Source organism: Vombatus ursinus, unplaced genomic scaffold (genome assembly GCF_900497805.2).
Source record: "Vombatus ursinus unplaced genomic scaffold, bare-nosed wombat genome assembly UNPS02014818.1, whole genome shotgun sequence".
In the NCBI taxonomy this organism is placed as follows: domain Eukaryota; kingdom Metazoa; phylum Chordata; class Mammalia; order Diprotodontia; family Vombatidae; genus Vombatus; species Vombatus ursinus.
In genome coordinates, this window is record NW_020954596.1 from 51,043,436 (window position 1) to 51,055,797 (window position 12,362).

A 12,362-nucleotide genomic window follows, 5' to 3' on the forward strand; every position below is an offset into this window, starting at 1 on the left:
TCACTGGGGCCTTGAGGTCCTAGAGCCATGGTAATATAGCGTCATGAAAAGGGATGTTCAATGCCACTAAGATTTTCTGTGTGAGACAGGTGTCTAAGCAGATGCTGTGAGGCAACTTAAGGTCAGATGGGCAGAAGAAACGCTTCAGGGACTCACTGAAACAGTAAAAAACCAGCATGGTATGATGGACGTGCTAAATCTTTCTGGACCTCATTTTTTGATCTATAAAATGAGGGGGTTGGACAAGAACCTCCTGAAAGTCCATTGCAGAGCTAATATGAAATATCAGGAAACAAGAGGCAAACAGAGCAACTTGAGATGTAGTCGTCAAGAGATGATTCTTTTTCAACAAAGTTGGTGTGATGCCTATATTCAAAGCCTCAACAACTGTCTATTCAAGCTGTGCTGATGGCAAAAAATGGAAATGATTATGGACGAATCACCATAAATCTTTTTAGTGATAGTGACACATGGACAGCATTTCCCTGATCTATCCTAATTTATACTTCGATACAGAGTTCTGACAGAGAAGATCACCCTGGAACAAGATCAGCAAGGCCCAAGTCCTTCCAGGTGAAGTCAGAGAAATCAGTTAGTGCATCCTTTCACTTTGCTTAGAAAAAAAAAATGATGTAGAGATTTCCTGACCACAAGCTTTACTCCTTCAGAAAAAGCAGATTTGTTTTGGGAATAACAGTGAAGGGGAATGCCCGACTCCTCCAGTCCAAAGAAATGGAACTTATTCAAATGTAAGAGAAAGATGATGCAATCATGAGTATTTTCTTTCCTGGTCAATGTTTTATCCTTAAATAATGATGGCCCTGATTTCTGAATAAGCCCTTGTGGAGGAAAAACAGTAACCACAATCATCTTGCAACGTCTTGATGGACTAGTCCCTTAACCACCTGGTGGCCTAATACTAGAAACTACCCAGCTCCTTTTGAAGGAGAAATAAAATAGTAACAAACTAAAGATATTGTAAAGACAACTACTTGCTTTACTTGGATAAGAAATTCTGCTGTTTTGTGTAAAAGGACTTTTTTCTTAATTGTAAAAGTATTTGGTCACTTAGCCTTGTTCCCTGCCCTTGAACATGGAATGTTTTCTTATTCCAATAATAAATCCTGCCAGTTGTATTTCTTTTTTCTCCATTGGCTGATCACTCTTTTTCTCTCTCTCTCCCTCTCCCTCTCTTGCAAAATGTTTTACTTATCTATCTTAAGTTGATGCATAACACTGCTGATTGGCTTTGTACTACAACTGATCTTGAAAGGTTATAAAACCCAATTTGTCCCCTAAGAATGTAAAGCTGCCAAAAGTGAGATATAAGTCTTCTTTAGTAAGTTAATTCATCTCTTTATTTTCAGTTTGGTCTCCTATCTAACCCAAAGTCATCAGACCCCCAACAATAGGTCTGTGTCTTCCAAAAGGTCCCATTCCTCTCAGTCAAGGCAATTCCCTGATGCCCTTCAAAATATGAAGTATCTTACCTTCTTGGATTTTGAAGATGGATGCTGATGTGGGCATCGTCAATAACTGTCTAAATAGGTATCTATAGGCACCAGCACATTGTAGTTGCTCTCCTTTAATTTGTGGCCCCTGTGTCTCAACAGTGTTGTGACATTGTGTTTCCTAGCACATACCCTTTAATAGGTTAGGCAACAACAATCTATAGTAATAACAATAAAATAAAATTTAAATTTTATAATTATGAAATGATGCTTCAAATCATAGCAAAAGAAACAAGCAATTGGTGAAAGTACCTTCTCAATAAGTATTTGTTGAGTGAATAAACAAATGAATAAGTGAATGAAAAGGGGCAATTTGTTACTTAGACAAAAACCCAGCAAGGTAATATTCTATAAATGTAAACATGTACATTTTAATTCACTTGACAAATATTTATTGAGTGTCCACTGTGTGCAAGACACACTCAAATACACTCAGCATCATTTTCATGTAGCCACTCCCATGAATTGCTTTAGTACTCAATAAAAGCTGCCATTTCACCACTCTTTCTATAAAGAAATGCAATCATTTGGCATAGTTTCAAAAAGGAAGTGTCACTTGACATCTGATCCTGGAGCCCTCAGGAGTAATTATCCTAGCATCTCATCTGTATAACACTTTTTATAATGACAGATTTCAAGGACATTTTTAGTTTCACACATGTAGCTCTACAGGTGAAATGTGGATGGAAGGAGGGGATGCCATTGACATAGCTATCACCTGTTGTTCTCGAGAGTCATGTCAATACATTTTGGTCAATGTTGGTGAAACAAATGGAAGAATAAATAGAAGTTTTAAAGTTTTACACAAACAAAGAAGAGCTGAGAATCCAGTTCATGACAGAAAATAAGCAAGTTTCATGGAGAATTGCTGAAAATCCTGTTGCATAATCAACTGAATGGCATTGAAGCTGTGTCTATTATGACGTCAGAACATCTGTTCGATTTAGAGAAGAATGAGCCAAGCCAATTTTTGGCATAGTTGCAGACCAAGCAACTGATTGGAATTTCCATTTTTAAATCAATTATTTTGGGATTATGTAAACATAGCCTTGTTTAAGGTGTCTGAAATGGTGGTTCTATGAATCTGTAATTTCAGACGTTTGAAAGATGGCTTTTGAATCATTCTCTGCTGAGTAGACAAAATGTATTACAGTTTTTGTAAACTCCAGAGATGACATGGTACCTTCTATGTCAACGTGATGGAATATCAGTAAAATGACTGAGTGTGAATTGACTGTAAATAACCTATGAGTATATAGATGATTCTATGTTCTCTGTATTTTGAGGATTGATGTTTTTTTTTTTTAAATATTGCACTTTGCTAGTATAGGAATAGCCTACTAAAGCCATGTATGCCCTTGTCTGAGTTGTTATAGATTAGGAGTTCAATAATCTATAAAAAAAAGGAATTTATTGACATTAAAGCAATGCATTAATTTACATATGTCCTGCTTGCTCAAATATCACTTACCTTAAAACAACTGTGAAAATCTCCACCCTCTCCTATGGAAAGAATACTGAGCAACATTTACTTTGAGATCAATAGCCAACTTTAATGGCAGCATTTAATGATTTCATAAAGGTTCCTTGCAAGTCCATTTATATTTCTGACCTGACAGTCTAGATTTAAAGCATTTGAAACCAATTGTAGTTTTCCATTAATGACTCTAAAAAGTCTGTAGTAGGCATAATGTCTTCCCAAGCTGACCCTGAAATGGATTTCTATCTGGGACTTGTGCACTAGGATAAGAGGGTGGAAAGGTAGGGTGTCAAAAGTATGACTGAATATGAAATGCTTTGGACTCCTAATTGATATTAACAGTTCATCTCACAATCAGTATTCTCTAGTTGGCTGGCTGCTACTGTGGAATAGATTTCCTCTGATTTCCATCAATCTCCAGCTGAATCCTGTGAACCTTTATTGAGGACTTCATCCTGTGAAAGCTGATGCTCAATCCCTTCATAATATGAGCTGCCATTATGTAGGAAAGTCCCCACAGCTCGTCCTTGCCGGGCATGGCCAACTGCGTCACTGAATACTTTATTTATTTGCTCCTCTGATGGCATCCACCAATCCGGGTTGGAAGTACAATGCATTCTAATGAACTCTGTGAGAAAGCACATAACAATAAAAACAAAACAAAAAAACAAGCAAGCAAGCAAACAACAACAACAACAGCAAGCTGGTCTTTGCAGAAGAAAATGGGTCTGCTTACTGAGAGCTCAAAGCAGACTAGAAAAATAGCAGTCCCATAACTGTGTAAGTGGAGGCTTTATGGAAAAAGCTTTATGGGAAATTCAATGGAATGCCATGATGATGCCATTTGTGGGGCCTCGTTTATTCCTATATAAATCTATCTGGCCACATGCAAAATACAAATTCAACCATGTAAGTGAGTTACAGAAATAGCAATTCCACCTTCCCCCCACCCACACCCCATCCTCTACTAAGAAAGCTTAAGGGAAGTTTTGAAGAAAAAAAATTAAATATCATTTGTATGATGGGCAGTGTAGGTCTAAAAAGGGTAGAAGAGTATATGTCCAAATCCATAGTCTGTATCCATTCTCATTTTGGCAATTTTTACCATTTTAATAATTCTAGAGGCATAATTATGATAGCATAATATTCTTTTGCCAGCTACAAATCTGCAAATTCCAATAGAGTGGGACTAAAGTCTTGGGGAGGGGAGATGATTGCTTCTGAGTTTCAAACTACTGAATTGTAGGTTATAATTAGGTTTTGAACTGTATTTTATGTACATGTACTTATATCACTTAATATTTTAAAAATGAGATTGATATCAAACTTCCCTTTCCCACCATTGCCATATAATTAACAAGTCTAGAGGGGCAAATTTATTAAAAAAAAAAAGATTTTATTTTTTGTTATAATGATCATGTGGTATCAAGGTCAACCTGCTGGTGATCACTGTCTTCATACTTAGCTAGGCTGGCCCTCGGACAGTATGTAGGCCTCTACCAAGAACATACCTAAAGCCTTTGAAGTTCAGTAGGATCTGTAGGAGCTTGTTCTAGCACAATCTTAAAGAACCCAGAGACCCGCCTTCTAGATGTATCATTGGAATAGGACTTTCATCTCAGGTAAATAAGATACCCAATTGAAAGTACAGATTAACCTTACTTGTTTGTGAATAAGTTTTTTTTTTTTTCTTTTGGTCCACACCTGCTATTTCATTGCTATAATGAACTGGAAGCATGCAAACTCCTTCCACCAGTGTATTGGCAACTCCTCTGTAACTTATAGTCCTAAGAGAATTGCTTGGGGTCTTGCCTATCATCACACAGCCAGTATGTGTAAGAGGAAAGACTTGAACCCATGGCTTCCTGACTCCTAAGCCAACTCTATGGATGATGCCACAGTGCTTCCTTAACTATTCTTTTGATATATAGCCTGGGCTTTCCTAATGAGGTAGGTCATATAGAGTTCCTTAGCAACTATCTTAATACCAACAACCCAGATTAAAAAGACTTTCCGAAATATTTCTAAATAAAGGTGTGTTATTGTCAATGTACTATATTTTAAACCAAGGCAAACATTGCCTATCCATCTTCAGTCTTCTAGTGTTAGCTCCTCCATAATTGAACACTATTCACTACAGGATTTTATTTTTTTTTGTCTGAGTTTTGTTTTTAAGAATTGGGGCTTCTGTTCTCCCCACTCTATGTAACTCCATAATAACTGGTTGATGTGTAAAGAGGTATACTTATTGGCTCTTGGTATTATGGAATTCTATATTTTTAAGTTGCCTGGACTCATAACAGATATTATATCTAGCATCACGAGAAAAAGCCATAATGGTTCTCCTAAGAGTCCCAAAGCACAATAATAGTTAATGGTAAAATGGAAAGAACATTTGATTTGGAATCAGAGAACCTGGGTTTGAATCCTGCTAACCCTGATAACCTCTGGAGCCTTGGGCAAGTGCCTTAACCCCTTGAGAACTCTGTAAAATGAGGGTGTTGAACTAATTGATCTCAAAGGTTCCTTCTGTTCAAAATATATAATCAGGGGAACTAACATGATCACAGGAAAGTTATTTTAACCCGTTAACCCTTTGTTTCCTCTTGCCAGTCTTTGTTTTTATCCTCAGGAATCATTAATTCAACTAGTACAATTTTGCTTTGGATTCTTCTGGAATTATGTATCTTTAAAGACACTATTTAATGGGGCAGCTAGGGGGCACAATGGTAGAGCACTGGCAAGGGCCCTGGAGTCAGGAGGACCTGAGTTCAAATCCGACCCCAGACCAGACACTTGACACCAGCTGTGTGACCCTGGGCAAGTCATTTAACTCTAATTGCCTCACCAAAAAAAAAAAAAAGATACTATTTATCTGCATAAGCTATAGTAGGTAAGCTGAAACATTGATGTGTAAAGAAATTTTTGGCTATGTAAGCAAAAATTTCTGCAGGGGTCATTGTCCTTTGTCAATGATGAAATAAACAAATTGTGGAATCCAAGCAAGGAAAGGGCCACTCAGGTTGTATTTATACCCAATAGGACAGAAAAGGTAGCATTCTTACACTTTCCCCCTGCAGACCAGACCTAAATGAACAACTGACAGATGGTGTAGAATTAGTGGATCTTGCTAGCATGGGTATCAAGATATCCTGAAAGTGCACAATTGTGGGAGCCTTGGAGAGTTCTGCTTCTGCTTTAATACACCACTAGATGAACTGGCAGAACTTAGAATTGGCCTGTATTTCCTTCCATCAGCCCTGCCCCTCCGAGATTTTCAGGGATTGCTTTGGTGCTATCTAAGCACTCATTTAAAACAACATGACCACATAGGTTCTATTACACTTATTTAAGACGTTGGATCATGAGATTCCAACTAATTAAAAATCTCTTTTTGTTCTTGTCCTTTTTGTTTAGAATGAGTAAAATTACCATGTGTTCCCTACTATTATCCTTTAAAGCTTCACAAATAGGTCCTCAAGTCTACTGAGAATCATAAGAATCATAGTGTATTTTGCAAAAGAAAGGGAGCCAAGGCTTTTGTACTTCTTGTACTTTGGAAAGAGCCCTGAGGGCCTGCCCTAGAGTCTCCCTCTATACCACCTTGGAGAGTGAAACACACCCTTCACAGGAATGGAACTGGCTGGAGCTAGAAGGGCCCTTTAGCGTGACTCCCCTCGGGGCTACCAGGGTTGTGGGAAGCCACACCCTGTGCAGGAGGAGAAAAATAGTCTTGGATTGGGCCTGTGCTTACACTTCATAACAATCCATTAAGTTTACCAAGGGAATTGCCAGCTTTATATGTCAGCAAAGGAGATAGGTTAATAACACACACACTATCTACATCTCAGAATAGGTGCGAGGAAAGCCCTTTGTAAATCTTAAAATGCTATAGAAATAAGAGCTGTTATTTTAGCACTTTCTAATGACCTTATGGAAATTAATATTGCATTATCTTCATCATCTGAGTTTATCTTATCCTTCTTATTAGATTGGATCTTCCATGAGGGCAAGGAAACAGGCAGCTGTACACACAGTAGGCACTTAATATTTGTTTTATGAATGACTAAATTTGAAGGATCACTAATCTATTGTTTTTCTCTTCTGTTGTTTGCATATTTTTGTTCTTAGGGGGTCCACATCCTAAGTTTGCCCAACTTTTTTCATTCTGATTTGAACATTTCTAAATTTCCTGGGGCAGCCTGAAGGAGCACACATGGCATTCACCAACAGTGGCAGCTGGGTTCCAGGTCAGAGGGGAGTCATGGAGGCAATTATCCTTAGGGTAATCATCAACTGAGGTTTTTTTGATGTCCAGCGATAAGGAGAACACTCTGCTACAAAAGACTGGAGGAATTAATCCCTTGCTCTCCCTACTCCCATCCCAAATCCTATCCCTATCATCAAGGCAAACTGCATGGGACTGCTCTTTGTCCTTCCCCATATGACACTTCAGGGTTATCCCCTTCTTTCACCCTTTAAGGCTGACTTTGACATTTATTTTAACCTGATTTGGCCTGCATGAAAATTTTCTGTGTGCTGGGTGCCCCCTGCTACTTGAGGAGGCTGAGGCTGATGGGTCTCTTAAGCTCAAGAGTTCTGAGCTGCAGTGGGCTAAACTTACGGGGTTATACACTAAGTTGGGCATTAATGTGGTCAGCCCTGAAGAGAGTAGGGTCCCAAATTGTCTACGGAGAGGCAAGCTGACCCAAGACAGAAACATAGCAGGTCAAAGTTCCCATGCCAATGAAAGTAGGATGAGTGGGACCAGTACTTCCAGCCTGAGCAAGATAAGGAGGCACACTTTAAAAAAAAATCTTTGGGGGCAGCTAGGTGGTGCAGTGGAAAGAGCGCCAGCCCTAAAGTCAGGAGTACCTGAGTTCAAATCCGGCCTCAGACCAAACACTTAACACTTACTTAGCTGTGTGACCCTGGGCAAGTCACTTAACCCCAATGCCTTAAAAAAAAATCTTTGCTCATCTAAATTAATGTGATTTGCTGTGAGCTAATGGGATAGAGGAAAGGACACAGGAAAATATCAGTTTGGACTCAAGAGCGACAACTGTGTTAATATGCTCATAGCTTTAGAGTTGTTCTCAAGTTATTTATGTGTGTTTTGTCTCCCTCCTTAACTTACAAATTTCTTGAGAATGAATGAGGGAAGAAGCATTTATTAAGCATTTACTGTGTGCAAGGCATGCTGCTAAGGTTTGGGGATACAAATAGAAAAAGAAGAGAAAAAGGATTATATCATATTTTTCCCTCTGATATAATAAGAGATAGCATTTATATAACGCTTTAAGATTTGCAAGGCACTTGACAAATATTTTCTCATTTTATCCTCAAAATAACCCTAAGAGTGGCACTATTATTAGCTCCATCTTATGCCCATTTTACAGATGAGGAAACTGAGGCAGACAGGTTAAGTGACTTGCCCAAGGTCACACAGCTACTAAGATTCTGAATTTAGATTTGAACTCAGGTCTTCCTGATTCCTCCTGTCCTCTAGCCATTGAATCACCTTTCAGCCTTGATATTTTGCAAAGGCTTGTAAGTAGCATAACGTTCTGCATACCATAGGTCATATACATGTGTGTATATGTATTTACATATATGTGCATATATACATGTATATACACAATATGTGTATATATACATACATTATCTATCCATCTATCTATGGAAAAGAAAAGAAAGAAACCCTTTTCTGTTTTCTCCTTCTACTAAGGATTCCCTAACAGTTCCTTTGCTTCTTTCTTTTTTTCCCCCTCTCAGACTTAGTTTCTGATGTTATACTCTCTGCCCAACTTTTTCCAACCTTAAATAAGCATAAGAAATGTAAAAAAAAATCAGTAAGGAAAATATTAGCGGATTAGAGAAAGAGGTTTCATTTCCCACAGTCACAATGCTTTACAGCTGTAGAAATAGCCATTATGACTGTAATAGCTCTGTTAGAATGAGTGGGCTGCATTGAACTTGGGACTAATAGTGCTCATTATAAATGGTGAGACCAGGAGAAGGTACAAAGCCCTTCCTTACATCCTGGGCAAGTGCTGCATTAAAAGCTAAAAGTAGAACTCTTTCCTTAGAAATCGCTTCGATTTGAGGGACTCTGCTTAGGCCTGCTCAGGAAATCAAAGATCTCTCCCTTTTTCTCAAGGGTTCAAAGACCTCAGGGAACTTCTAGATGGGTCAAGACTCGACATCAGCCCCATGATCAATTCATCAATCAAAGCCCAAGGACTGAACCTTTCCTCTGACATATTAACCTTCTGAACTACAGAGGCATGAATTTCAACCACACTGACTCACCAATCTCAACCAACGAGTTAGCATTTCTTCTAAATTCTTACAGAGTAGATGGATCACATCTAGGTCTTAGTGGATTGGGTGGCACAGGGAAGCCCTTCCGTTTTATCATTCTTGGCAAATACCTAAGTGATCCAATCAGGGACCTGAACACAAGTAAACATCATTTCCTTTCCTATTTCTTCCCTATTCGAGGGCTAGTACATGCCACATATGTGTTTCTGTTCTACAGCTAAAAATGAAGAAGAAAAGCAACAACCAGAGACTATCAGTGAAAGTGGACTTTGGTTAGAGAGCTAATTAGACTTATTAGCTTTATGATCGGTTAAGGCAAAGTTTTCAAGTAAGTGCTGGGAAGATATGGTGTCTTCCACCAGTACCACATAAACTTTCTTTTAGTGGGAGGAACAAGAGGCCAACTTTTCCTTGTGGGTTCAAATTATAGAATTTCAATATTTCCTGTTTACAGAATGGGACTTAGCCACCAGACCTTACTTTCTCTGCAAACCAAATAGTGAATTTCTTAAATTCCACACATTCTACTATGTGAATAAGCACTTTATACACGATGTACCAAAAGTCTGTTAGACACTCTCTATAAATCACTCCAACACCTAGGGAGATGTTGAAGAATTGGGAAAAGTATGAAGTACTTAGTCTTAGAGATTATAAAAGAAATAGTGTTTCTGCAGTCAAAGCTTAAAGGTGTCAGTCACCAGGTCATTCTTGGTAATAAGTATTTTCATTCTGCCCAGAAAGGGTGGACTTCGATTCCTTACCATTGCTATTTCACCCAGACAACAGTAGGCTCACTGGTAGCTGGACAAATGATGAGGGCTTTTGGGGGCTTCAGGGAGAGCTATTAGTGAGGTTGGTGGCTTGATAAGTATTAAAGCATCACCACCCCCAAGTGATATTCTCTTCTGAACATTATAATGACCATTATTATTACGTTTTTATTGCTGATGATTCTCCTGGCAAAATTTTGGCCTCTTTAGGTCCTTTGATTGAATCTGAACTTCACAGAACAAATTTGGATTTAGTCAAAGGGCCACGCTTCAGGAACCTAGAGGGCCACATGTGGCCTCGAGGCTGCAAGTTCCCCACACCTGGACTAGACTTTGTAATTTCTGCTGCTTTTTCAGAGAACCGTAAAATCTCGAAGGTCACCTAGGTCAGTCCATGCCTGAGGCAGAACCTCCTTTAGAACGTACCTGACCAAGAGTCATCCAGTCTTTGTTAGGAGTCAAGTCTGAGATGAGATCTTATGATTATAGAGGCAGAGCTGGAACCTCAGAGGCCATTTAAAGTGACTTGCCCAAGGTTATACAAATAGTAAGCATCAGAAGCGGGGTGTGAACCCACACCCTCTGACTCCAGAGTCAATGCTCTTTCCCCCGTACCACTTCCTGAGGAAGCCTGTGCCACTTTTGGACAGCTCTAATTGCTGTTTTTCCTCATATGAACTGAAGCTACTGCCGCAGTTTCCATCCATTCAACACTCTTTGTTTTGCCTTCTGAGGCCAAGTAAAACAAGACGAAGCCCTCTTCTACATAATAGCTTTTCAAACATTTTAAAACTGCCTCCCACCCAGACTTGTCTTCTCCAGAGTAAACAGTCTTAATTCCTTCTGTGATCCCTGTATAGTGTAGTTTCTAGTTTCCTTGCCATCTTTCAGACGAATGCTAGATTGTCAACATTCCTTCTAAAATGTCACACGCGGAACATTATAATCCAGATAAGGCCTGAGCAGGTTATAGTATAACAGGAATATTGTCTCCTTTGTCCAAGAAAATTTGATTCCTTTTAGAGCAGCCCCATGATGCCATTAGGGTTTTTTGGCTGTTATGTCACACTGCTGATGCATATTGAGGTGCCAGTGTACTAAGACCCTGAGATCGTTTTCATATGAACTATTGTCTAGCTGTATCTCCCCCATTCTGTATTTGTACAATTAGTCTTTTGAACCCAAGGTTGGGTTTCAACACTTACCCTGTTAAATTCCATCTTATTGGATTTGGCCCATTGTTACAACCATATGAGATCTTTTTGGATTCTTATTCTGTCATCCAGTCTCAGCTTCATATTATTCATAGATTTGATAAACAAACCTTCAACCAAGTCATTGATAAAAATGCTGAATGGAGAGATCCCTGTGGCACTTCACTAAGGACATTCCTCCAGGCTGACCTTTTATTAAGTACTTACTATCTACTAGACATTGTGCTAACTACTAGGGACACAAAGAAAGGCAATACTCCCCCAAAACAAAAAACCAAACCCAATCCCTGCTCTGAAAAAGCTCATTTTTCTTTGGGTCCAGTCCTTCAATCAATTCTAAATCTGTCTAACTAGTGTCACCCAGTCCATTTTATCCATACATCTATCATGAGAGAATTTGTCTAATACAGGGGTATACATGTGGCCCTCTAGGTCCTCAAGTGTGGCCCTTTGACTGAATCCAAACTCACAGAGCAAATTCCCTTAATAAAAGGATTTGCTCCGTAAAACTTGGACTCAGTCAAGAGGCTGCATCCAGGGACCTAGAAGGCCACATATGGCCTCAAGGCTGCAGGTTTCCCACCCCAGAATAGCTTGTTGGAATCTAAGTAAACTATGTTTGTGACATTCTTCTGATCTAACAAGCAATTAACCTTGGTTAAAAGAAAAAAGGAAGTGAGGTTAGATGTCTCTTGACAGAGTATACTGGCTTTCCTTTCTGAGTACCTATGAGCTATCTCTTTAAAAATGTAATCTAGAATTTTGCTAGGAAGCAAATTTAAGCAAACTATCCTATAGTTTGAAGAATCTACCTCCTTTATCCCCCCCCTTTTTTTTTTAAATAGGGACTTTTGCCTGCCACGTGTCTTGCGGCACATCTCTAGTTTTCTAATTTTTCAAAGATCACAGTCAGTATCACAGCACACACACAAAAATAGTTGACACATATATGGCACTTTAAGGTTGATAGAGCACCTCACAGACATTTTCTCTTGTGATCCTCACAATAACTTTGTGTGTGTGTGTGTGTGTGTGTGTGTGTGTGTGTGTGTGTGTGTGT

The 12,362-nt window shown here is 39.0% G+C and overlaps 1 protein-coding gene across 1 annotated transcript in view; it reads right to left on the reverse strand.

Moving 5' to 3' along the window:
• Positions 1–3,401: 3,401 nt before the first annotated feature.
• BEND4 (BEN domain containing 4) overlaps positions 3,402–12,362 on the reverse strand; it is a 45,210-nt gene continuing 36,249 nt past the window's right edge. Inside the window, exon 5 of the mRNA XM_027836065.1 lies at positions 3,402–3,619. Coding sequence (XP_027691866.1) covers positions 3,402–3,619 — 218 coding nt within the window. The remainder of the gene's footprint in view (positions 3,620–12,362) is intronic.